This window comes from Anomalospiza imberbis, chromosome 3 (genome assembly GCF_031753505.1).
Source record: "Anomalospiza imberbis isolate Cuckoo-Finch-1a 21T00152 chromosome 3, ASM3175350v1, whole genome shotgun sequence".
Lineage (NCBI taxonomy): Eukaryota > Metazoa > Chordata > Aves > Passeriformes > Viduidae > Anomalospiza > Anomalospiza imberbis.
The window spans coordinates 105,072,265-105,097,345 of NC_089683.1; the positions used below are offsets into that span (position 1 = coordinate 105,072,265).

The 25,081-nt window shown below is 50.0% G+C and overlaps 3 protein-coding genes across 4 annotated transcripts; 2 read left to right on the plus strand and 1 right to left on the minus strand.

Annotated features, from left to right (window-relative positions):
• Nucleotides 1–77: 77 nt before the first annotated feature.
• Nucleotides 78–1,032, minus strand: MTLN (mitoregulin). Its single transcript, XM_068186263.1, has one exon. The coding sequence runs from the start codon at nt 933–935 to the stop codon at nt 759–761; it is 177 nt and encodes a 58-aa protein (XP_068042364.1). The 5' UTR covers nt 936–1,032; the 3' UTR covers nt 78–758.
• Nucleotides 963–12,419, plus strand: LOC137471712 (two pore channel protein 2-like). 2 transcript variants are annotated; one of them, XM_068186252.1, is made up of 19 exons: nt 963–1,066; nt 1,181–1,263; nt 1,815–1,929; nt 3,003–3,131; nt 3,371–3,487; nt 4,194–4,312; nt 4,444–4,545; nt 5,175–5,301; nt 6,196–6,397; nt 7,115–7,259; nt 8,338–8,523; nt 8,791–8,855; nt 9,125–9,212; nt 9,443–9,512; nt 10,052–10,271; nt 10,379–10,469; nt 10,726–10,839; nt 11,229–11,347; nt 11,941–12,419. In XM_068186252.1, the coding sequence occupies exons 1-19, from the start codon at nt 1,046–1,048 to the stop codon at nt 12,084–12,086; spliced, it is 2,259 nt and encodes a 752-aa protein (XP_068042353.1). In that variant the 5' UTR covers nt 963–1,045; the 3' UTR covers nt 12,087–12,419. The 2 variants fall into 2 exon arrangements, with proteins under 2 accessions (XP_068042353.1, XP_068042352.1); XM_068186251.1 differs by lacking the exons at nt 10,726–10,839; nt 11,229–11,347; nt 11,941–12,419 and adding an exon at nt 9,596–9,635 and having other exon boundaries at nt 10,052–10,497.
• A 534-nt stretch (nt 12,420–12,953) lies between these two features.
• Nucleotides 12,954–24,924, plus strand: BUB1 (BUB1 mitotic checkpoint serine/threonine kinase). Its single transcript, XM_068183017.1, has 24 exons — nt 12,954–13,078; nt 13,201–13,345; nt 13,975–14,171; nt 14,659–14,699; nt 14,960–15,054; nt 15,355–15,401; nt 15,504–15,694; nt 15,861–16,009; nt 16,374–16,711; nt 17,336–17,388; nt 17,904–18,044; nt 18,804–18,899; nt 19,221–19,311; nt 19,680–19,755; nt 20,269–20,449; nt 20,938–21,016; nt 21,425–21,648; nt 22,019–22,159; nt 22,727–22,842; nt 23,482–23,643; nt 23,766–23,923; nt 24,007–24,184; nt 24,342–24,448; nt 24,628–24,924. The coding sequence occupies exons 1-24, from the start codon at nt 12,954–12,956 to the stop codon at nt 24,821–24,823; spliced, it is 3,327 nt and encodes a 1,108-aa protein (XP_068039118.1). The 3' UTR covers nt 24,824–24,924.
• Nucleotides 24,925–25,081: the final 157 nt, after the last annotated feature.

Sequence of the window (25,081 nt, forward strand, 5' to 3'; positions counted from 1 at the left end):
ATGGGACTTGCTACATGTGCCCTTAAGGCACGTTTTCACATTTATTCCAGAAATAAACACCTAGGAGCACCATGTGATGACTTTTGCTAGTTTATTGTGTTGGCAGCGCTTCCAGGCAAGGTCAGAGCAGCAGGCTTAGAGCTGGACAAGTACAGACAACCCTTTGGAATATGGAAATCCGAGAATCATGGAATCGCTGAGGTTAGAAAAGACTTCCGAGATCATCGAGTGCAACCCGTGACCGATCCCCACCTTGTCACCCAGCCCAGAGCACTGAGTGCCACGTCCAGTTGTTCCTTGGACACCTCCAGGGACAGGCACTCCAGACCTCCCTGAGCAGTCCATTCCAGGTTTGGGATCGCTGCTTGCATATCCTCAGTTCTTTGTTAGGTTAGTCTGACACAGTTTGGGATCTTGCTTTGCGAAGGGCAGAAGTCCTGCCATTCCATGGATGCTGTCCTTCCCCAGGAGCACTGCTATTCCACGGATGCTGTCCTTCCCCAGGAGCCCTGCTATTCCACGGATGCTGTCCTTCCCCAGGAGCCCTGCTATTCCACGGATGCTGTCCTTCCCGCTATTCCACGGATGCTGTCCAGCCGGCAGCCCTGCTATCCCAGGAACGCTGTCCTTCCCCAGCAGCGCTTCGCCCGTTTCCAGCAGCTCAGGCAGCGCCCACCGGAGGTCCGGAGGAGCCGAAGCCGCCGGAGGAGCCGCCCGGAGCCCGCTGTCAGGGGCAGCCCGGCCGCGGCTGCCGGCGCTCAGGCCGCTTCCAGCTTCTCCTGCGCGGCGGCGAGGCGGCGCTGGAGGTACCGCTGCCGCCAGCGCAGGAAGCGGCGGCGCGCCCGGCCCGCCTGCCAGCCCACCACCACCCCGGCGGCGAAGGCGGCCAGCAGCGCCCAGCGCACGACCCGCGGCCGCAGCGCCTCCAGCACCATCCCGGCCCCGCTCCCGAGCCCGGCACCGCCTCCCGCTTCCGCCGCGGCGGGGGCGGGACCGGCCCCGTTAAAGGCGGCGGGGCGGGGGAGGCGCCGCGTCCGCCCGCGCCATGGCCGAGCCGGCAGCGCAGGTAGCGCCTCGCCCCGCGGCTCCCCGAGGCACCCTCGCCGCCTTCTCCCTCCCCCTCCATAACTCCGCGGAGTTTCCCCGAAGCTCCTCACACGCTGTCTTGTGTTTTCCCCAGGATCTCCTGCTGGCAGCAGCGTTTGTCTCCGATGCGCAGTACAACAGGAATATTCCTTTTAAGACCTCTCCGGAGGCTGTCAGGTAAGGAGGGATGCGCCCAAACCACACCTGTGGAGAGCCGACCACATCCGTGGCCAAACACCAACAGCCAGAAAAAGTCGGGGGTGCTAAGAGGGGTGGATGGGTGGGGTGCCAAAAACTGAACTTAAGCTGAAATGCTTAAAGCGGGGCTCAGTGCATCTGTATGTTGAGGATGAGAAATGACATTAAAAAGTTGTGGTTTGCTGGAGGGGAGAAAATAAAACTAACATAAAGTCTTCCAAGCCTCTGTGGGAATGAAGAGTATGGGAGGCTTGGTCAGCCCTCAGCTGTGTGGAAGGTGCTGGAGTGGAAGAACCAAGTTAAATATTTTTTGTTTACTATAATAAGTATTCTGTTATTTAACCCTCCTCTGAAAGGCAGTATAGTATCTGTCAGCTCTGAGACTGATTTGGAAACAAATTACCAAATTCCTTGCTGGCAAAAATGTTTGTTTGGGACAGCAAGTGCTGTTCTTCCAGGACACATTTGGTGATGCCCTGGGGATGTGCCCTGTAGCCTTTATTTATGGTGCCTGTGCCTTCTTCCTCCAGGCTTTATCACCTTTATAACCACTGGATGATGCGAACAGCCACCTACTTCTTCATCTTCCTCAACCTGTCCCTTGCCCTGTTTGAGGAACCTGCTGTGTATCCACTCCCCTTCCTGGTGAGTTTGTGGTGTAGGAGCAGCAAATGCAACTGCTGGAGCCAGCAAGGGCTTCTTGCTTCAAGGTGGTTGTCAGAGGTGCCAAGAGACAGTGGATGGTGATGTTTTTGTGGATATTTTTGATCCTCTGCTCTGGTGAGACCCCACCTGGAGTCCTGCATGTCAGGACAAGCACAGGAAGGACATGGAAAGTTGGAGTGAGTCTAGAGGAGGTGACCAAGTTGATCAGAGGAATGGAACAGCTCTGTTGTGAGGAAAAGATGAGAGAACTGGGGTTGTTCAGCATGGAGAAGCTTCAGAGTGACCTAACTGGCTCTTCCAGTACTTGAAACAGCCAACAAGAAAGTGGAGAAAGACTGTTTCCAAGGGCCTAGAGTGTCAGGACAAGGGGGAATGGCTTCCCACTGCAAGAGGGCAGGATTAGATGGGATATTGGAAAGAAATTATCCCTTGTGAGGGTGGTGAATCCCTGGCACAGGTTTGCCAGAGAAGCTGTGACTGCCCCTGGATCCCTGGAAGTGTCCCAGGCCAGGCTGGACAGGGCTTGGAGCAACCTGGGGTATGGGAAAGTGTCCCTGCCCATGGCATGGAGTGGAATGGGATCATCTTTATGGTCCCCTTCAACCCAAATGATTCTGTGACTTTATGATTCTGTGATCTGTTTGAAATGGGTACAAAAAAGGCACAGGAGCTGGCAGGGACTGTAGGAGCCAATGTGGCCCCCAGCAATGGCCCATGTGACTGTGGTCAAAGTCATGTTGCTGTTCTCCATCTTGGAGACCAATTCCAGCCCTCTTTGGGACTCAAGTCCAGTCCTCATGTGTGAAAGTAGATGCCAAGTTTTCCTTTAGGCCTGACTTTTCTGCAGCCTTTTTATTTGTCCTGCACCAGTGTAATTGTGAAAGATGTCCTCCCTAAATCCTGAGCGAACACAGACTTGCTGGCTTTAACCCGCCTGTGGCAGGGAATTCTGCAAAAGGAAGTCTGAAAATATTGCTCTGCCTGTTTTTTATTGTGCAAAAAGGAATATTGCTGCTCCTGGTTGTTCTAGCTGAGCCCTGTTCTCTCTGCAGGCCACGTCAGTGCTGGAGGTGTTGTGCCTTCTGGTGTTCCTCGGCCGGCTGACACACTTTGCCAAAGTCACCCTGCACAGCGTGTTCTGGAAGGACACCAAGAACATCTGCATCATGGTGGCAATCCTGGTGAGTTGGGCCCAGGGGAGGTGGTTTTTTCCTCCTCATGGAAAAAACTTTCCTGGGAAAATACGTTCATGGAAAATACTTTCCTGGGATCCCAGACCTGGCATACATGAGCCATGGCCAAACCAACCAGCTCTCGCAAACCTGTCGTGTGTGCACCTCTCCTGTACCAACAAACACTTCACTGTCTAGAGACATTCCAGCATTACTTCTGGTGGGAGCTTTTCTTCTTTCTCCTACAGTTATCCCTGACAGACCTGGCCATATATGGGGTCCTCAGGTTGTATGATGTGAGGAGCATCCGATGGTCAAGGATTGTGAGGCCCATCTTCCTCATCAACTTTGCAGAGAGTCGCCAGGTAAAGAAAAGGTCTGGTGGGATGTCCAGGGTCCTGTTTTTTCAGACAGCCTGCTGCTTTCCACAATCCTGGGGATGTAGCAGAAAGGTTTTATGGCAGAATTTAGAGTCCTGTGAGAGAAGGTTTGTTTCAGAAGTGGCCTGAAGCAATAATTTGAGGTGGGCAAAAGGGTGGATTCACACAGTACCACAGAAAAAAACCCCTGTGTTTCTCTCTGAGTCAGGGACCAGGTTACTGATTTCTGGAAGTCTCCTGGGTAAACAAGTGTCATGGTGTTCTCAAACCTGTAGTCCAGATTTGGACTCTGATTCCTCTCAGCATGGAGAGATCTTTGTCCTGCTGCCCAAGACTGGTCTGCTCCTGACTTACAAATGAATAAACTGTGATGTGGAGGCCTGGGGGAGGGAGCAGCTCAACATTTGGGCTCAGAGCATGTGTTTTGTGGCCTGGAGTGACAGATTTCTGTCCCTGAATGGTTCCCTGCAGCAAGAACATCTCAGCAGTGCCCTATGCCCCTCTGTCCCTTGGCTCCTGAGTTCACTGTGATGTGTAGCTGGGGCTTTTCCTTCTAGGATCCCCCTTGAAGAACAAGGAGGAAAGGCCTGGGACTCTCACACCCCAGTTTAGGGGTTTGATCCAGGTGGGATGGTGAGGGGGAGAAAAGGGGTGCCACATTGCCTCTGAACACTTCCCTTGTCCCTGGCAGATCCGGAGGGCCTTCCGCAGCATCCGCAACACGCTGCCGGAGATCACCTACGTCTTCCTGCTCTTCATGTTCAGCCTCCTCATGTTCTCCCTTATGGCCTTGAAGCTGTTTGGAGAGAGGTGTGGATACTTTCTTTGCTCCTGGGATGCTCTGGGCTAACTCCAAACAACTCCTAGGGAATGCAAGCACTGCTCCTGTTGCAGAACATGTGATCCCAGTGCTTAACTCCAGGCTCTCCTCTTCCTCCTAGGAATCTCCAGACAGCAGAAGGCTTGCCCTACTTCAGAAACTACCTGGAGACTGTGTTTGACCTCTATGTGCTGGTGACGACGGCAAACAGCCCGGATGTCATGTATGTATGTCATGTGCAGATGATCAGATCTCCTCCTCTCATAGTGTTCTCAGGGCTCTCTGTGCAGCCTCTAATTTGCACAGCAGAGTTAAAACTCTGTGGGTGTTGGGCTTTTCATCCCTATCTCTTCTGGGTTCCCATTGTAGTTTGTGCTGGGAAGGTGCTGTCAGGAGTAGGACAGGGAGGAAGGGCTTGGTCATCCATGTGCTGGAAATATCTTGAGCACAACTTCAATGGTACAGCGACCCTGGGAATTTAAACTGAGAAATAAAATGCAGCTCATCCTAGAGCAAGTGGAAAAGCAGATCTGAGTGCAGCAAGGGTCTGAGGCCAAAAAATAGCATATGGCTGAGGCATTGCCTCGTGTCTGCTCTTAAATTTGGCCGTGCTGGCAGAGATTTCATCTCTGTGCTGTCTTCTGCACACCCTCAGTCAGGGTTGACAAACCAGGATGAAAACCCAGCAGAAGAGAAGTGTTCTCTAACTGAACTAATGCAGTTTTTAGCTTTTATCTGACAAGTTCAATCTGGCAGTCCAAAACAGCACTTGGAAATCCATGTGGCAGTCTGTTTTCTCATGGACTCACTTTTGGCAGTCTGGCAAGCAGCAATCCCTCTCCCCTTCTCTAGGATGCCAGCGTTTGACTTCAGCTCCTGGTACGCCCTGTTCTTCATTGCCTTCGTCATTGTCAACACTTACATCTTCATGTCTCTCTTCCTGGCTGTGGTCTACAACAACTACAAAAAACACCTGAAGGTAATGCCTGGAGGGGCTTGTGACCAGTGGCTTCCTGCTGTTCTCTGTCAGGAACCTCTGGCTTTCCCTTGGAAAGCTTTGAGAAGGGGAAACAGCTTCTTGCCTTTGGTGTTCTGCAAACAACAAGCACAGACCCACTTTTCATATCATGGGGTTGTTGGGAGTTCTGCTCTTGGCATTGAATTAAATGTTCTATGGTGTTTCCCACAGATAAGAAGCACATTCTGCATTATCTTGGAGGCATAGTCCTAGCTCAGGAATGCTGTATCCATGCAGGGAAGTGTTTTTGCACAGCATCTTTGCATGTGCTCTTAGAGCAAGGGAACTCAAAATGGGAGGTCTGAGTAAATCAGAATTTTTGTTCTACCCAAACTGGGTAGGGGCAGTTTGGGATTTGTGATCAAAGGAGGAGGGCTGGGAATTCCCGGGTGCTCCCGTAAGGGGGTCGGATCTTTCTCAGGAAGCAGAGTACTGGATGTCCCTCTGCTCACAGTCATGTGCAGAAGAGGATCCCCACCCCTGCTCTCAGCAGGATTCACTTGTGGATGGGAAGCATGTGTGGACACATCCTCTTTACTTCTGTGGCCATGCAGATCCCGTGATCTTTGTCACCTCCTTCCTGTCTGACACTACCCTCTGTCTTTCCTTCCGGTTTTTCAGTGTTGTCCCAGCATCCAGCAATCTGTTGATCCTTCCAGAGCTCAGTGTGGAGAGCCCACAGCTGCCTGTTTAACGCCATTTCTCACCCCACCCCCCACTAACTGTGCTGTGCTTTGTGCCCAGTGTCGTTCCCCTGGGTCTTTTATTGCACCTCTGTGCTGTGAAAATGAGTTTATTTGTTAAAGAAAGTGGGAAGGGCACCTGGAGCTGCCTGACTCCCAGCACTCCCTCTAGAACGAGATCCGTAAACTCGCCTACATGAAGCGCCGCAAGATGATCGAGGCCTTCAACCTTCTGAAGGAAGAGGAGGGAGAGCAGTTTGTGGTTCGGGAAGCCCGGTGGAAGCAGCTGGTCAAGCTGGTGGCTCCTGACACCAGCAATTCCCACCGGGAGCTGCTGCTCCGCATCTCGGATGATGAGCAGAAAGGGTTCATAGGTGAGCAGGGGGGACTGGAGAGGGGCCAGGACCCTGATCCTTCAAGGGCTTTGGCATTGGGACTTCTGATCTGTAATGGCCCCAGAGGGACTCGGAATCACAGTCATTGAGGTTGGAAAATATCTCCAAGATAGAGTCCAACCTGTGCCTGTTCCCCACCTTGCCAGAGCACTGAGTGCCATTACAGTCATTCCTTGAGCACCTTCAGGAATGGGGTCTCTGGGTCCCTCTTCCTGTTTCCCTCCAGATTCCTGAGGTCCCAAAAGGTTGTTCTTGCTGCCTGTGCTATAGCCTATGTCCCACACACTGTGAGTGGCCCTTCGTGGCCATTTGACATCAGGCCAAGCTCTTTATGGCATGTGGGACCTCCTGTTCTCAGCAGAGGATGTGGAAAGTGTCCCTTGTTATCAGATGCAATGTGGCTCCCCACACAGTCCTCTGGAGCAGGAGTATCAGGAGAGATGGGTCAGTCTCCTTGTTCTGAATCCTTCTGTGGTGGTTGTTGGCCCATGGCTTGAGCCAATTCCCCAGGAATGGGGCAGAGAAGCTGCTTGAATTCCAAGTTCAGCCAGTTGTGGTGGATACCCCTCTGGGATTGAGTTTGCTGGGAGCAGAGACCGAGTCCAGATGGCTGCCACTCCTGTGGGCTTGGATTTGAGTTTAGCAGACACTGTTTGTTTGCCATGAGATCAGGCTGACACTGACATTCTGCTGCAGACAAGAAGTCCTTCGTGCAGCTGGCAGACCTGCTCAACATTCAGGTGGTGACGCTGAAGATCCGCAGGCACCCCCTGGCGCGCTGGGCGCCGGCCCTGTACGGATCTGCGCCCAGCCGGCTCCTGCGCAGCGTCGTGAGGCACAGGTGAGCTCTGCAGGGCCCAGGGCTCACCTGCTGATGCTGCTGGGGAGGACAGACCCGCAGGGGCTCTGCTACTGCTGCTGGCGTGCCTTGGTCAGAGTGGAGGAACTGGCTGTGGCTGTGGGTGAGGCCCCGCCTCGGCAGGCCCCACTGTCTGAGCTGGGTTTTGCTGACATCGGGCTGTGCTTTGTGTCTTGCCATGCGGGACCAAAGTGCTGCACGTAGATCTGCTCCCACCTCAGCAGTCTGTGCTGCAGAGCTGTGTGCTACTGCCTCATCAGCCCTGGGAGTTCTGAAGTTCTCTAGAGCTCTCTTTCACCTCTGGGCTTTCCCAGAATCCCAAAATAGCTGAGGTTGCAAGGAACATCTAGGGATGGGCTAGTGGAATCCCCTGTTCCAGGCAAGGTCAGCCACAGTAGGGTACTCAGGGCTACCCTAGCTGGGTCTAGAGTATCCCCAAAGGATGGAGGCTCCATAACCTCTCTGCAAACCCTTCCAGTGCTTGATCACCCCTGGTAAAAAAACCCAAGCAACTTGTTTGTTTAAGTGGAAGTTCCTGAATTTCATCTTGTGCCCCTTGCCTCTTGTGCTTCCACTGGATATCACTGAGAAGAGTCTGGCTCCATCTTCCCTGCACCTTCCCATCAGGTATTTATGCACAGGAGCTGCTCCTGACCCTTCTCCCTGTCAGGCTGGACTACCCCAGCTCTCCCAACACATCACATTCCACTGTCCTGTCATTCTGTCAGTTCTGTGACCCTTTAATGTACCAGCTCTGTGTGTTCAGGCCTGTCTCGTACTGGGGAGCCCAGCTGACCCTGGTTCCTCCCCCAGCACCTCCAAGCGTGGCCTCACCAGTACTGAGCAGGTGGGGAAAAATCACTTCCCTGGACCTGTTAACCAAATTCTGTGTTGGACTTCAAGAGCAAAACTAAACTCTTCAGTGACTCCCCCAAATTCTCAGGTTTCAGGAGAACTGATGGGTAAAGAATTGTTGAGAGAGGAGGCAAAGAGCTTCTGAAGTGACTGTGTGACTTTGACCTTCTTGGGAGCTGCAGACTGATCTCTCTTGTTCTTGCAGGGCTTTTGTTTGGACTTACGATGCCATCATCCTGATAAATGCCATCTTCATTGCTCTGGATGAGGAAAGCCCCTACATTTCCTATGCAGAGTGGGTGTTCCTTGCTCTGTACATCATCGAGATCTTCCTGAAGGTCTACACTTATGAACCCAGGGAGTTCTTTGGCAAAACCCAGTTCTGGAACTGGTGAGTGGGAGTTCTGGAAGTTTGTGTGGAGTGTGGCGAGTGCTGTGTTCGGCTCCTCAAGAATTGAAAGGCTCCAGACTCCTGTGCCAGGGTGTGTTTAAGATGAATCAGAGGATGTTGTGACAAAGCTCTCCCATGTGCCCATAGTCTGAGCTGACCCAGGGCTGCCTGGGCCTGATGTGAGAGGAGCAGGGGTCAGTCCTTGTTTAAACCCCACTCCTGTCCCTGTCCCCCAAAATCTAACAGCAGTGCATTCCCTCGTGCCAGGTTTGATACTCTCATCATCTTTGCTGCCCTGACTGCAACGATTCTCAATGCCACCCTCAAGTCCAGTAAGTGCAGCTTAAGCAGCCTGCATGCCTTGGGAATTTTGGTGTCCTCCCCAGCCTTCTGCCAGCACCTCAGGCTTGAGAGGCTTTGTGACCAGACAAGGAATTTCTGGAGGGTTTCTAAGAACTAACCCGATCTTCCTTTTTTTTTTTTTTTTTTAGCTCCCTGTTATAGTGTTTAACAAGGACACAATAATAACAAATGAAAGAATTTTATCTACACACTTCCCGGCTTTATTTTCATAATAAAAATATCTTTGTTATTTTTTCAGCCATGAAGTACAACAGCCAGCAGATCCTGGACATTGTGTTCATCCTAAGAGTCCTCAGGCTGATCCGGATTGTTGACAGCATTCAGAGGTGAGGAAGAAAGTGGGACGGGAGATGGTTTTTGGGGAGGGGTTGGTCTGTGCCAGAGGAGGTGCTCTGTGTGCCCAGCACTGACCATGGCCACCCCACAAAGCATCCCAAGGCCTTGTCCCAGCCTGCCTGGGATGAGCCCAGTGGCCGCCTCTCTGGAGGCTTTCTTGGGGCATGTGGGGAGCATGGGTGGCCAGGGTGTTACAATAACCAGTGTGGGCTCTCTGTAGGTTCCAGGTCATCATGAACACCCTGATAAACATCGTCCCAACCATGCTGACTTTTGGTGGGCTCACTCTGGTAAGAAATCCTGCTGTCTTGGCTCAAAGCACTCCAGTTTCACAAAAGTGTGTCTTAAATCTCACGCTCATGCTGTTTCCAAGGGGATAAATGCAATTCCCTGGATGGCAGGCCCTTGGAACTGTAAGTATCTGTTTGAATTGTGGCCATTGTGCAAGCAAAGGGCTGCATTCCTGCTTTTTCCTGGATCAGGACATCCTCCTTGGATCCATGGGGTGTTCTGGCAGCCTGGGCTTTGCATCATAAGGAATCAAATCATGGTTTGGGGAAGAGGCTGAATGAGAAGCCTGGATTTCAGATGATTTCCTAAAATGAGCTTCTGTTATGATTTGGGAATATTTCCTATCCGTGTATTTGTAGTTCTTGGCTAATTATTCCTGCTTGGTGATTGCTCTTGGGTGGCTTGGGGCTCTTGGAGTCTGTGCTGCCCTCCAGCCCCTTGCTGTGCCTGTGGAAACCGGAAAACCTGCTGGGATGCTGAGCTTGCCCTGCGGCTTGCAGCTTGCTGGAGAAGCAGGTGATGGGGTTTCTCTTCCCAGGTTGTGTATTGTGTGTTTGCTATCATTGGCATGGAGTTATTCCACGGGAAAATCCAGTACTTCCCGGCCAACTCGAATGCTCCTCATGCCCTGGAATGTGGGAATCCAGCTCTCAAGGATTCCCTGTTTGCCCGTGGGAAGTACTGCAAGAACAATTTCAACGACTTTGCCTCATCCTTCATCGTCCTCATGGAGCTCACTGTGGTCAACCAGTGGCATGATATCCTTTGTGGTGCACATTCCCAGCTGGATCCTTGGGAAATTTGCTGGGTTTCTGGTTCCTCCCTCAGCTTCTCCTTTCCTCTTTTCCCTTAACTCCCACTCTACTCTTTGCCAATGGATTTGCCAACGTGACAGCTCAGCCTGCCAAGCTCTACTTCATCGCCTTCCACATTGTGATGGTGATAATCATTGTCAAGTACGTTTTTTGGGATGATTTCCTCTGCTTTAGACAAAAAGGGGATCTGCCCCTGTCAGGGCACTGCTGGTGGGTCCTGGGGTCACCCACTGGAGACAGGTGGGATGTGTTTAGAGGGATCTGCTGCATTCTTGTCCCCACTGGGTGCTGCTCTGACCTGGAGGGGATGGAGGACTGGGACATGAGCCTGGGCATGCTGAGACAGTCAATGCCAGTGAGGAAATTCTGTCTCAAATCTGCTCGTTGTTTCTTTCAGTATCTTCGTGTCGTTCATCTTGGAAGCTTTCTTTGTGGAGTACTCCCTGGAGAAGAGTGAAGTGGAAACTGCCATCGAGCAGAAAATCCAGGAGCTGGGAATGGGAGTTCAAGAGTAAGCTCCCAAATGTACCCAAGCTGGATGTGGCAAATTTGGCACCACTGATGAGGGAAAACTACCCTCTGTGTTGAGGTGTGAGCTGACGTTCCCCTTCCTTGTCACAAAGTTCTGGCTCATCTTCTTGAAAAATGGAGATTCTTCTTCCCTGTCTTGAAGTTCTGGCTCCTCTGCTGGCTTAGGTGCCAGTAGCAAGCCACTGGTGTTGGCTTTGCTGCCTCCCGTGGCTCTTCCAGTTGGGAATTCCAGCCTAGAGGACAGGAAAGATGCTGGAAAATAACCCCATGGCTGGTACTTGTCCTGCCCCACTGAGCACCCATCACGGCCAGGCTCCCAGGGTGGGATGTGACCCCTTCCCAGGGTAATTTCTGGCCCTTGCTGTGCAGGGATGAGCTCCAGCATGAACAGCTCCTTGACAACATGGAGAGTGCCGATCATGAGTTCGCGGGGGAAGGTGGAGCAAAGCCACAGAGCAAAGGGCTGGTGTTCAAAATTGCCTCCAAACGTAAGTGTGATCCTCCAGGGTGTCCAGGCCCAAGGTTCCCAGCTGTTCCTGGGGAAGCTCCCAATCCCTGCTGCTCCCTTGGGGCTATAAAAGCAGCTAAACCCCACCTGGAAACTTTGCGACAGCTGTGGACAAATGATGTTTGTTTTTACTTCTGTAGCATCTTCTCCTGTCCCACCTCTTCTGTGTGGCTTGTCATCAGTAACCTCCCTCTGCAGACACTGCCCTGGTGGCCGAGGTCCTGCTGTGCCAAGACAACTGTTTTCCTTTCTCCTTCCTCTGCGGGCTTTGCATTCCTGCTGCCTTGGATCACGGGATGACTATATCCTCCTTTCCTCTGGCTCGGTGACTATTCCCCTCCTTCTCCTGGCTTTCTCGCAGTACCTCAGGTTTCCTTTGTGTGGGAATAGAAGGGCTTAAAATCCCAAATAATGGCCCTATCTTCAAGAAGGCCTCAGAGTACTTAAAGTAGATGGGATGGAAAAGCAGGGAGTGCAATTTGGGCGATTTTCTTTCCCGTTTTAAACCATGGGCCTTTAAGGTATCCAGAGGAGCAAATCTGGTGCTTATAGGGCATTTTTTTGTCCCCCCAGGATACAGGACAGTGGATGCTCTGCTCCAGCGCATGTTCGAGGCAGAGATACCCCTGGAGGACGAAGGCCCTTCCTTTGAAGAGATCCTAAACTTGTCCCCCACCTCGGCTGTTCCCAGGAGCCCGAGTTCTGAGAGTGCAGCGTGAGGGGGGGATCAGGGAATGGCGCTGATTCCCGGCTGTCCAGGTGCTCCCTGGCTGCTCCCACGGGTGGGGCCCGGGTTACACGGTGGGAACAAACAGCTTTGTCCTGTAAAGGAGCTTTATCTCATGTAAAGTCTCATATAAACGTCTAGGATGCGGGGGGAGTCGGAGGATCCGGCTGTGCCCGGACAGGGATGGTGCCGTGGGCAGTATGTTATGGAATAACTACTTCTTGTAACTGGAATTGTATCGCAGCACTTTTATATGCAGCTATGGACCGGTGTACGCTGAATGAAGCAGCTCTTCAGCACAATAAATTCAGCAGTTTGGAAAAACGATGGAATATCTCCAAGTTAATGGTGGGAGAGGGTTGCGGCTGCTCCATGATAACGTGCAGGGCTTGGAGGTGGGAAATGAGGCGGGGAGAGGAGCGGGGGCCGCTCCTCGCTCTCGGGGCCGCGAGCTGCCCAGCCTTTCCCCTTTCCCTTCCCCAATTCCTGCCCTCAGCCCTCGTTTCCCTTGGGCGTGTCCCCGGGGCGCCCTCCAGCGGCCGCGGCGGGCACTGCACCCGTGGGCCGTGGCGGAGGCCGGTGTTTGTTGCGTGATTGATGGGGCCAACGGCCAATGGGAATGAGTGCGGGGCGAGGGCTGGCCAATGGGGAGGCGGCGCGGGGGCGCGCGCGGCCAGTTTGAATCGGCGGGAGCGGTTGGGGCGGGCGGGCATGGAGGAGCTCCGGCGGTGAGCGGGGGTCGGGATGCCGGGATCGGGATGCCGGGATCGGGATGCCGGGATCGGGATGCCGGGATCGGGGCTGTGCTCCGGCCCTCGGGGCTGTGCTCCGGCCCTCGGGGCTACCTGGCGCCGTGGGAATGGCAGAGTCTCCGCCGTCCCCGGGGCACTTCCCACCCTCCCTGACCCGGCCTTTTCGCTGCAGGAATTACGAGGCTCAGATCCGGAATTACCGGGGGCCCGACCCGCTGGAGCCGTGGGACAGGTGAGCGTTGGCCCTGGCTCGGAGTGCCCCATCCCCAGTTTGGGTGTTGCCCCTTCCCTGGCCCATCGCTGTGCAGGAGCTGCCCCTTCCCTGGGTCGGAGCTGACTCTGGAATGGTTCCAGGTACCTGCAGTGGGCAGAGGGATGTCTCCCCCTCCAAGAGAAGCAGACCCGCTGGCCTGGGCTCCTGGAGGAGCTGGTGGAGCTGTTCGTGAGCGACAAGAGGTACCATCAGGACCCGCGGTTTGTGAGCTACTGTGTCAAGCTGGTGGGTACAGCTGCGGTTTTCTGGGAATTAAAGTATCCTAATTTTTTCACGCTGCATTTCTGGGACTGCAAAGAGCTTTGGAAGGCGCGGGAGGCCTCAGAAATTCCGATCCTCTGCAGGACAGGGGGATCAGAAAAAAGCAAGTGTGTGTTTTTTAAGCTGTGTAGCTTGGAGAAATTTGCCTTAACTTCTCTTATCCTTAGAAAACGATACTTTCCTATGGATATTCTCAGTTTAGTCAGAGAGAAAAGGAGGGAGATTCTACCAGGCTAAGCCTGGGAAAAAGTCCGAGAGGAAAGCAAACAGTGATCTCTCTCTGTTCATACTGCTTATAGATGTGTTCCACCACCGTGTGCTATTCATGGTGCAGCGATGGCGTGAGATGATTTTTCTCTAAGACCAATCATATCTCACCTCGGCGATCCTCGTTAAGAACAGAGGAATGCTACTTGTTAATCAAAGTTAATTCTTTTGCCTTCTGTCTTGGCATCATATTCGTTCCCGTCCTGCCACAACAGCGACACTTTCCTATTATGATGACTAAGAAATTCTAATGTTTTTTATGTTGTCTGCAACTCCCTTCGAAGTTCTTGGAAGTGCTGATGGCTTTGTGCATTTGTGTTTTGCAGGCAGAGTTCATCTCTTCCCCGTGCCAGTACTTTGAGTACCTGCACGGGCAGGGAATCGGAGCCAAGACCTCGGATTTCTACCTGGCCTGGGCTCAGCTGCTGCTGAAGGAGGGCAACGTGCAGGGAGCAGCAGCTGTGCTCCAAAAAGGGCTCCTCAACCAGGCCCAGCCTCGGGAGAACCTGCAGCAGCTCCACTGGTAACTCTGAGGCTTCTTCTACTCATTTACTCAGTGCTCATAATTAACCATGGGTAGCATGTGATAATTTTTTTTTTCAGTGTGCTTATTTTTGTTAAAGGGAGGTTTAAACTTAATAATGTTTCTTTGCCGTTGAATATTTATTAGGTGTTTTGGGATGTATATTAAAAAAAGAAAATCCCAGAGTGAAGCAGATGATCCTTGAGCTGAATCTTGGAGTCAAGCATTTAATTCTGGGAAGCTAAATGCAAAAAACTGAAAGTAAAATGTAATATAAAACAAATACCCAATTCTGTTCTCCTGCTGCCTCTTGAAGGCTTTTTTAGTTTTGTAGCTGTGGAGATGTCCATATACAGTAAAAATCATGCTTTTCAGTGTTGCATTTCATGGCATGATTGTTCAGGGAAATCCAAGACTGCTCGGAGGTGGGGAACAGTGAGGGACAGGTGATTTCATGGTAATAACTGAGAGTTTTTTTGCAATTTAGCTCCCTGCAGAGTTACGATCCTTGGAATCCTCCTTTGCAAGGTGAGGATGAAGAGTCCTGTTTGATCTGTAGCTCCTCTAAATGACTTTACCTCAATGAGTGAGTTTTGTCACTGAAAGAAACAAATTCCCTGTAGAAACCACTTTATTTTCCCTTTTTATGTGAAAAATTCTTAAGGGCAATGTATTCAAAACAAGTTACTAGTTTTCCAGTGCTTCAAGTTAATCAAAATTCACAAAGGAGCAAACAATTTTTACTCTTTAATGAGTAGAAAATACTTACATTATATTTTCTGTCCCAGATACTGCTGTTGTACACCCACTTCAGACTTCCCATGCTGCAAATCAAATGGCTCCTCCAAAAGGTGTTTCAAGTCCTAATCCCTGCAAAACTCAGGTAAATTACGAATTATTTGGGAAAGATGTTTCACGAAGAGTTTAGGTTGGTAAGCTTGGCTGAATAGGGTAGACTGACTGTATCTCTCAAAACTGATACTGAGGTGATATTGCTGCTGTTTTCCTGCTGCAAGCATCACATCTCCATAGGAATGTCCCATCTGGGAAGCACTGGGACACACTCAGTGGCCTGGCACATTCCCAGAATCACAGGAATAATATTAGCAGTGGACTCTGTGCCAGTTGTGCTGCTTGAACTTAATTTAATCTTATTTTTTGGTGTTTTATTTCCCTGCTTTAGGGTCTAGATGCTGCTGATTCTCAATCCTGTGCTGCTGGAAAAGAAGTGTAAGTAGTTGGGTGGTCCTTTCAAAGTCCCACTGTGAGAAAATGAGCTCTCTCCTGGGATAAATCCCCCAACCCTGGCCCTTTCCTCCCTTTCCCTCCCAGGATCTACGTCACCTACGTCTCCAAGTCCGAGGTTGTGCCAAAGCCACCGTTGGGCGCCGCTGGGTGGGAGCAGGTCCCGATGTACGACAAGAACCTGCTCCTGTGTGAGGGCTCCGAGCTCTCCTTCGAGGAGCTGAGGGCCAAGAGATACTTCAGGAAATATGAGCTCCTCAGGAGGCAGCAGGCACTGGGTATCCTCCTTTTTCCAGCTCTCCAAATGGCTGTTTCCTGGTTAAGCTTATCCCTTGGGCTTCTCTTTTCAATGCCACATTAGTGGTGTCTCTCCTGAGGATACAGGAGGCACAGCACGTCATACAGACCACGTGTATTCGTTTAATCTCATTGTTTACTCCTTAGAGGAGGAGAAGAAAGATTCCATGAGGAAAAAGGAGTCGGCAGTCCTGGAACTCCAAGCCCTGCAGCAGAAGCTGGACCAGCTCACACAGCTCTCCAGAAGCCTGGAGGAAACGAAACTGGAACCAGCAGTTGAGCCATACCAGAGGGTGGTGAGTGAGTTCTGGGATGGACAGGAACGCTCTGCCTGGGCTCATCCCACAAAATCCAGCCATGCTGTAGGAACAAGGGTTGGTTGTTAACCCAGTATGGAGGCTGAGGCTGCAATACCAGTGTGGAAAGCTGGCACAACTTGCAACACCCAGTTTTTAAAGGTTTTACCCTAAATGAGATGCAGTTAGAAGTTCTCTCGAGTTCTGGGCATGTGAAGCTAACAGGAAAAATGGGAATGGCTGTACTTGGGGGGGAACCTAAAGGTTCTGTTGCATTCTGGTTATGTGGTGCTAGTAGAGAAAATGGGAATGGCTGCATCTGGGAGGGAATTTGGGTGTCACAGAACATTTCTCATCCCTAAAGGTGCCCCCACCTGTGAGGCCCAGCACATCTCACATCCCAAGGAACAGGATGGCACCTGCTTCAGGGCTGGATGTGCCAAAGGGCCGAGCTCTTGTGCCTGAGCAGCCCCAATTCCAGGCACCACCAGCGACCGCTCCCACCCTGCAGCCAGCAAAGCCCCTTGGCAACCACATCCCAGCCACCCCCCCCTGGGAAGCACTGGAGGAGAAGGACCCAGCTGGAGCTCAGGCAGAGCCTGGGGAGCTCCAGAACAGTTTGCTGCACCCTGCCTTCAGTGCTGCTCCAGCTCAGGAACAGGCTCGTCCCGACCCACCTCCGCCTCGGAGTGCAGGAGAACTGTGAGTGTGAGCAGGCTCCTCCTCTGCCATTGTGTCCTCAGGGTCCACACTGAGAATTAGCTAAAAATAAGCCTTTCTTCCCTTTCTGGAAGAAAATACCTGACCTGAAGCCACTGTTTATTAAACTTAGATCAAACTTGGTCCTTATGGCCATGTTTCATTCCTTTTACCCTGTGGTTTAATTGCAGTAAGAGGAAATTTGGTGTGTAATGCCTGGAATAAAACCCAGGAAGTGCTTTGTTCCTGTAGATCCCACTCCAAGGTCTTCAGAGAAAGATAAAAAGTGCTGGTATTTCTCTCCTGCACTTTTGCTGTGGGACTTGGCCACAAAATGGGCGGGCAGAAGGAGAAACCCAGGCTGGCAAAGCAAGGGTGACTCAGTGGACTTGGCCAAGGTGGGAACAGTTATTTGCTCATATTCTGGAATTCCTTAGAGGCAAACTGTGTCCAAGGAGAGCTTTTAATGCATTTTAACCTTTCTAAAGGACTCTGCTGCCTCCCAGGTTATTGGCAGCTGTAGGAGAAACTTTCCAGAGTGATCTTTATTAAAGGACCTCTCACTTCATTAAAATGGTATTTAAAAGGTTTTATTCCAAGGTAATGTTGTGACTCTTTCTTCTGAAGGTCCCCTAACAAGGGATCCACTGGATTAACTCCTGCTGTGAATGTGAAGGAAGGTAAGGAACCTTTGGATGGAGACTGATGCCATTGGTGTGGCTGTTCCCAGCTGGGAATCATTAACTGCATGTGGACACCAGTTCCAACCCTGGCAAAGCTTCTTGACTTCCCAACCTCCATCCCTGCATGTCTGTGCAGGGTCTCTCCGTCCCTTCCATGGAACATGGATCCAGTCCCTGTTCCCATGTTCTGAGCAGTTCCTTTTGGAGCATGGTTGGGAGTCGTTGTTTGTCCTTGCTGGCTTCCTGCTTCACTTTCTGTGTCAGGATAGAGCATTCCTGGGAATTGCAGATAGATTTTGTGGATGCCACCCAGCTGTCCCAGGTCCCTCTTGCCCACCACGGCAGCCTCCCTTGAGAGTCTGCCGTGCAAATCTCTGAACAAGCCAAAATCTCTCCCCAAATTCTGTGTTGCTGCTGCTCCTTTTGTTTACTTCACTCACTAATATTTTGCTGGAATGCTCATAAACAATCCCAGGCTCTTTCAGGAGTGATCTTGCTGTTGTGTTTTCCAGCCTCCAGAGTTGGGAATTCCTCCTTTGCCTATGGAAATGCTTCCCAAGCCACCCCCAACACCTCGCTGGGAGGAGCAATGGGAACGACAACGCCCTTCAAGGTGCAGCCATCACCCACAGTCCACACAAAGGAAGCCTTGGGTAAGGTCTGGAATAAAATTTTCCTTCCCCTGGAGTCCATGGGATCTTCCCTGGAAATGTTAGTGGAGACTTTTCTAGCCAAGGGAGCAGTTTGGGGATGGGCATGTGCACCATTCAAAGAGGAAAATAACATTAAATCATTAATTGTCTGTTGGGATTATCTGGATGACCCAAAACTTCTGACCAGAAATTGATGTTTTAACAACATCCCAGCAGCCACATCCCATCAATTCCTGGATGAATCACTGCCAGGCTTCTTGGGAGTGTGTTGTCTGAGCTGCTTTTTCAGGGAATCCTGTTTGGCATGTGAAGACCAAAACAACACTAATTTGGAAGTTCACAGTCAGCTCTGCTTGATGCTGAGCTGAATAAAAATGAAAAAAAAAAAGCATGTGGCATTCATTAGTCCTACAAATATCTAAGTTTTCCAAAAATCTGAGAAATTAAAGGAGAATTTGCTCTCTTAGGAAACTTGAAATCTCCCTTGGATAGGGAATAAAAAGGGCCATGACCAAGTATGTGTTGGCCAAATTGGCCCTTCCTGTGTCTGATCGGTTGTCTGAGGTGTTTAAATGTAAGAGGGAGGAATAATTGGTTATTGACTGCTAATAAATTATAAGAATATTTAAGGAATTTAAGGCTGTTAGAGTTAATTGGCATTTGATTTGGCTGCTACATAATGGAAGAACCTCTAAAAATCTTTTTCTGGGAGTGTTAGTCCTTTATTATGTATTCCTTTATTATTTTTTTCTTTCTTAGGTGTTCTCATGGATATGTTCCAAATACCGTTCTTGCCTGAGCCATCTCCCCTGGAAGACAGTGAGGAACAATTTGAAGCCTTTTGCAGAAAAAGTGGTGTGTGCTCTTTATTTTCCCAGTCCATGGAATTCCATCCTTTATTTCCCATTGACACCTCCCACCAGCCCTTGCTGTAAGAGTTGAGCCAGTCTGAAACTCAGGGGTTTTACAAGAGTGAGCAGAGAGAGATTTCACATCTGGGGTTGGGCTGGAAAAATCTTCTCTCCAAGAGTTTGTAGGAAAGGTGATTGGAGTGGGAATTCTGCAGGTGCAGCTGGATGGAGCCCTGAGCATCACATGCCTGGAGAAGGGGAAGAATGTGGCTGTGTAAATAATCTTTATTGGGTGAAGATAACAGTGGTTAACTTCTATTTTCAGAACCTGGTGGATGTTTGAAAAATAGCATTGTTGTCCCTGCCACTCCTGCATTTGCCATCTTTGAGGATGAGGAGGAGAAGGAGAATGGCGGGTAAGGAGGGAAAAAGGAGCAGCTCAGCTCAACTCCTTAAAAATCATGGAAAAAATCGATCCCATTCCATGGGACCTTCCTGTGGCTGTGCCAGGACTGGCTCGGATACAGCTGGTGGCAGCTGCCTGGAGTGGCATGAGAAAAGCAGGAGTTGCTGCTCTGGGATTGCGCAACTTCCCTGTTTGGACAGTGCTTGGGAGGCTTCATTCCCTGCATAATCTGAGCTGCTGCAGCTTCTCCAAGTTGCTGCAAATGGGGCTCTTAAAATTAAAAATTGAAGTTAAAACAAACCAATCTTTGTTGTGACCAGTGTGCCTGGGAAAGCTCCTGAGGAAATGCTGTTCTAAACTTTTTGGATCATTTTACAGGATCCCACGGCACAGGAACAAACCAGAAGAGCCCAGAACTTTTGGAGAACATCCCTTGACTGACTGTGCAGCACAAGTGAGTGGCAATCCTACAGGGATTAGCCTTGGAAGTGGGTTATACACTTAGGAGGGTTACCAGAGTGGGTGGATTCAGCTCTGCTCTATCCCAATCCCATAATATTCCTAGGAATGATGCCTGCTGAAGGCTGGATACCTTTTCCCATTTCTTGCCAACAGGATGAGCTTTATTGATTGTTGATGGACATAAAATTGATGGAGAACTCCACTTCTCAAATGTGTGCAGTTGGCATCAGTTTGGGGGAAGAAGAGACATTTCATCTTCCTGCAGCCACTTTGCAGCTTCCATAGCCATGGAGATGTCTAAAACTTGGATAGAAGAGATCCCTTCCCATGGGATTGGCTTTTCCAGGCTCTCACAGCAATTTCTGATGGTCTGGCATTTTGCTGTGGCATTGACTATTACCAGCATTCAGACCTAGTCTAAAACTATGGAAACGTGGGGTTTTGTTTATATTTCAGGATAATTTTGATGGTTTCATTTTAAATCTTGAATTTTTTTCCTGCCTAGGAAGAAACAGGGACCACGGAATTCCTGCGGGATGATTACACGGTGTGGAATGGCCCCTGCACCAACAAAGCCCTGGCTCCCAGTCCAGACAACACCAGGGATTTTGCCCAAGCTGCCCAGCTCATGTCCACACCCTTTAATTACCTGGCAGCTCCTTCCCAGCCCCCTTTGGAGAACAGAGGTAAAGTAAGGACTATTTTGTGTGGGAAACATTGAATTTGGTGCCTCATGACTCCATTTCTGCCCAAATCCAAATCCCACCCAGGTGTGGCTCCCAGTGCTGCCACTCCTGAGTCCACATTCCCTATGAAACAGCAGCTCATAAGCTCTCCAAGGATTTTTAATTGGGATAAGAGGAGGTGGTGAGGGACATGAGAGGCTTTGTGTGTCCAACTGCTGCTGTGAACCATTCCATGAGGTTGGGAATATCCAAACATTGCCTGAATCCCATCTGGGAGCACCTTTATGCTGCTCTGCATAGAAGTCTTGGAATCTGCTCCCTGGAGAAATCCAGCTGTTATTTTAACTTAGATATTTGAAATGAGGCTTTGTTGAGTTCTGGTTTTCGTGGCAGCAGCTTTCAGAGCTGCTGAGTGAGAATACTCCAAATATTCCTGCTTTTGGGGAAATGAACATTGATTTGTTCTTGTTCTTACTCCCTTTGTTCAGCCTGTAAGGAAAACTTGCCCCAAATGAATTTGGAATTCTCTGGAGAACTGCGCAGGCAGCCAAAGCCCAAGAAGTTAAGGTATGCTGCTCCAATGCAAGTTTCCCAAGGTTTTCCACTGCATCAGCCTGGCTCTGCTCAGCACTCATCCCAGCACTCTGGGGGCAAATGGACCTGGGTTTGGTGACCACGCCCCAAAAATCCTTCCAATATTTAAGTTCTGCCCCATGGAAATTAAAAATTAACTGGCCAAAAATCCACTGTTTTCTTCTCTTGGTGGACTTGAGATTTACTAGGGAATGGGTAAAATTACTTGACCAACTCTAATTTTCTTCAGAAAATTCCATTTTATTCACCTCCATGTTGGCCGCGGTGCCATTTGACGCATTTTTGTTCCCTAAAGGTGCCAAACCCCCAAGGTAGAAGGTTAATAATAGAATACTATTATAACATTATTAATAATTAATAATATTTTTTTGAAATCTGTAGCCCTGTTCTCGAACACATCCCAGAACAGAGAGGGCTTCATGGTAATGTCCTGAAACAAGGGACTGGAATCCAGGGAATTGCTGCAGCTGCTTCCCAACCACTGCATGAGCAGACAGCTCAAAGCAGAACTGGACATTCCCCCTGCCTTGGGGCAGATAGAAGTTCCCAGGAGATGCTCTGTGGAGCTGGGCAGGACAGGACAGCCTGGAGTGGGAGACCTGCAGGTACACAGCATTCCCTGTTTTTTTCCCCTGGATTCCAAGGGCTGTGCTTTGTGCACTGGAGGGAGCAATTCCATGATTCCTGCAAGGTCGTCGCTGCTCACCTGTGAGGGATGTGAGGAGGGATGAGTGTGAGTTGTACCTGGATTGCACATTGCCATACTCCAGAGTGCACTTTGGGAAAATCTGGATTTCTGGGCAGGTGCCAAAAGCTGGAGTGTCAAAATCAAGGAATACTTCACATATCCTTATCCCGCCTGGGGGTTTTGGTTTATTATTTTCTTTAAATTAGTGATGCTTTCTCAAGCCCAAGCTTGTGTTACCTCCTTGGAATGACACCCAGAGCTTTAACACTTCCCTTTTTTCCATGAAGTCCTTGTTGAGAACCCCTGGGACAAGGAATTGATTGGCAAATTCTTGTCGGAACTTCCGAAGCCGCTCCACACCTTCTCCAACTACTTTGAGTGGAAATCTCCCCTTCCATTCATCAAAGTGAAGGCTGAACTCTCACTGGGTAAGAGCTCCTTCAAACTTATCACTGCCAAGCAGTTCTTGAAGCTTTTTCTGGGAGAACTTTCAGAATTATGTGGGAATTCAGCTTCCTTGTGTGTGTGTATCTCCAGATTATTTCAGCCTCAGGTTGGAAATTAGGCCTGGGGTTGGCTTGTTTGCCTTTTGTAACATGAGCCTTTTGGATGAGGCATTTTTCCCAGTTCTCCCTGTAAACTGGGCCACAGCCCTCCAGCTTTGTGTGTAACAGCAGCGGGTCCATGTCAACAAAAGCTGTAGGACAGGGATTGCAACATCCCTGTGGGACTTAAACATTAGTGTTTACTTTTCAGACCATGCCCTTTGGAATTTGACTGCTTCCAGGGGGTCAGGCAAAAATAGAAACACTGGGGTCGAGTGTGTGGCATGTCCAGCACTCCTGCTCTCTCCTGTTCCTGGCAGGAAGAGATTTGTAGGGAAAGACTTGATCTAGGATTAAATAATTCATATGGGCTGGTACTTTTCTCTTTTTTTTTCTCCTGTTTTTCCTCTGTGGAGTTGGCAAGCAGGATTTAATATTAATCTTTTAAAGGTTCCAGCTCATTCCATGTGGACTGCTTGGTTGGAGAAGGAGCTTTTGCCCAAGTCTATCAAGCTTCCATCCTGGATGCCAGTAACCCTCAGAATAATCAGAAAGTGATATTCAAGGTCAGTGGTGTTGGGCCACAGCAGCTCTCCTGGAATAATTCTGGAGTCTGTTCCACCCCCTGGGTGGATTCACACACATCCTTGGCCTTTCCATGTCAGATCTGCCTCAGGAGCTTTTTGTGGGTCTTCTCTCCAACATTTAGTCCTTCAGGAAAAACTAAAGCCCCTCTTTAACCCCTGAAGTGAAACTTTTTCAGGACAGAAAGGTGATTTATGCTTTCTTTGGAGCATCAGGGATTCACAAGGAGTGTGTGGAATTGTGGCATGAGATTGAAGTCTTAATTTGAGAGGATTAATCATGGAGTTTATCAACTGAGGTTAATTACTGTGAGGGTGGGGAGGCCGTGGCACAGGTTGCCCAGAGAAGCTGTGGCTGCCCCTGGATCCCTGGCAGTGTCCAAGGCCAGGATGGACAGGGCTTGGAGCAACCTGGGATAGTGGAAAGTGTCCTGTGGCAGGAGATGGAAGATGGGACTGGATCATTTTTCAGTTCCCTCCCAAACCAAACCATTCTGGAATAAATTCAAGAAGGAAGATGCCCGATCTGCCATTAAAAGCCAACAACAAAGCCCAACCTGAGAGGAACTCCAGCTCTTACTGCTCCCAGATTTTCCCAGGAAATCCCCTTCTTTCTTCCAGGTCCAGAAACCTGCCAACCCCTGGGAGTTCTACATTGCAACCCAGCTGGTTGAGAGGCTGAGCCCCAGCATGCGCCACCTCTTCATCCACTTCTATTCTGCCCACTTCTTCCCCAACGGCAGCATTTTGGTGGGGGAGCTCCACAACTACGGAACACTGCTCGTGAGTGCCACTAGCTTCTGTTCTGGAGCATCTCTGCTCTTACGGAGCGTTTCCTCCACTTGACTTATCTCCTTTGGGAATATGTTCTTCCTTAATCTGTGCCGTGTGTCTCTGGCTTCCAGAATGCTGTCAACATTTACAAGAAGCTCCCAGAGAAGGTGATGCCTCAAGCACTTGTCATCTACTTTGCTGTCAAAATCCTTCACATGGTGGAGGAGTTGCACAGCTGCAAAATCATCCATGGGGACATCAAACCTGATAATTTCATCCTGGGAGAAAGGCAAGTTTCTCCTGTTGTCACCAGATGTCGCCATATGGGAGCCTGAAGACACTGACGGGGGGTGTTTCTTGTCCTGGTTGAAGGTTCCTGGACAACAACACGTGTGACATCGATGGGCTGTGCCATGGCCTGACCCTCATTGACCTGGGCCAGAGCATCGACATGAAGCTCTTCCCTGAGGGAACAGCCTTCACTGCCAGGTGTGAAACATCTGGATTCCAGTGCGTGGAAATGCTGACCAACAAACCATGGAACTACCAGGTAAGGGACAGCCTGGCATCTCGGAGCTTACGGCACACTGAACTCTGCCAGAGTTGGAGCCTCTTGCAGAGCCTCTCCCCCTCCATGGGGTGTCTTCAGCTCATTTTTAGTGCTCTGGGTGTGTTTTTGACACAAAACTGGTGTGGTTTTGGTTTAGACAGACTACTTTGGTATCGCAGCCACGGTGTACTGCCTACTCTTTGGGACCTACATGCGCCTCAAGGATGACAACGGGGTCTGGAAGCCTGAGGGAACCTTCAGGAGGTGGGTGTCCAAAATATTCCCCAAATCTGTGCCTAGATTTCCTAGAAACCCATGTTGGTACCACATTGCCCTGAGGTCAGGTTCTGTCACAGCTTTCCGAACTGGGAGCAGAGTAAAAATGAATATTTTAACAGCTGAATTTAGTGCTTTTTTTGATGCTTTCTTGTCCCTTTTTGCAGGCTTGCCAACGCTGAGCTGTGGAAAGAGTTCTTTGAGAGCTTGCTGAACATTCCCAGCTGCCACAACCTGCCTTCCCTCAGAGTCCTGCGCCAGAAGCTCAAGGATTTATTTTGCAGGTCCTATGCTAAGGAAATCAAGTTCCTTCGGAACAGACTTGTTGTGTTGCTCATTGAGCACAAACGTTCACGGAAATAAGGGTTGAGTTTGCAGTTTCTAAGGACTTGGGGTTTTATGGATGTGGAATATTTTTGTAATAACTTGGTTTCAAATAATAAATAGGTTTGGGGTTGACTTCAGCAATGATGGCTTGCATCTTTCTGTGCTTTTTTTGGGGGAAAATATTCTAAATTGAGTTGTTAATTGGTTTGGGAGGCAATGAGTGTACTTGGATTGGGCTCTTCCTGCTCAGCCTGTCCTTAGAAATTTCTAAGATGGAGGAAATGGAGGTTTGCA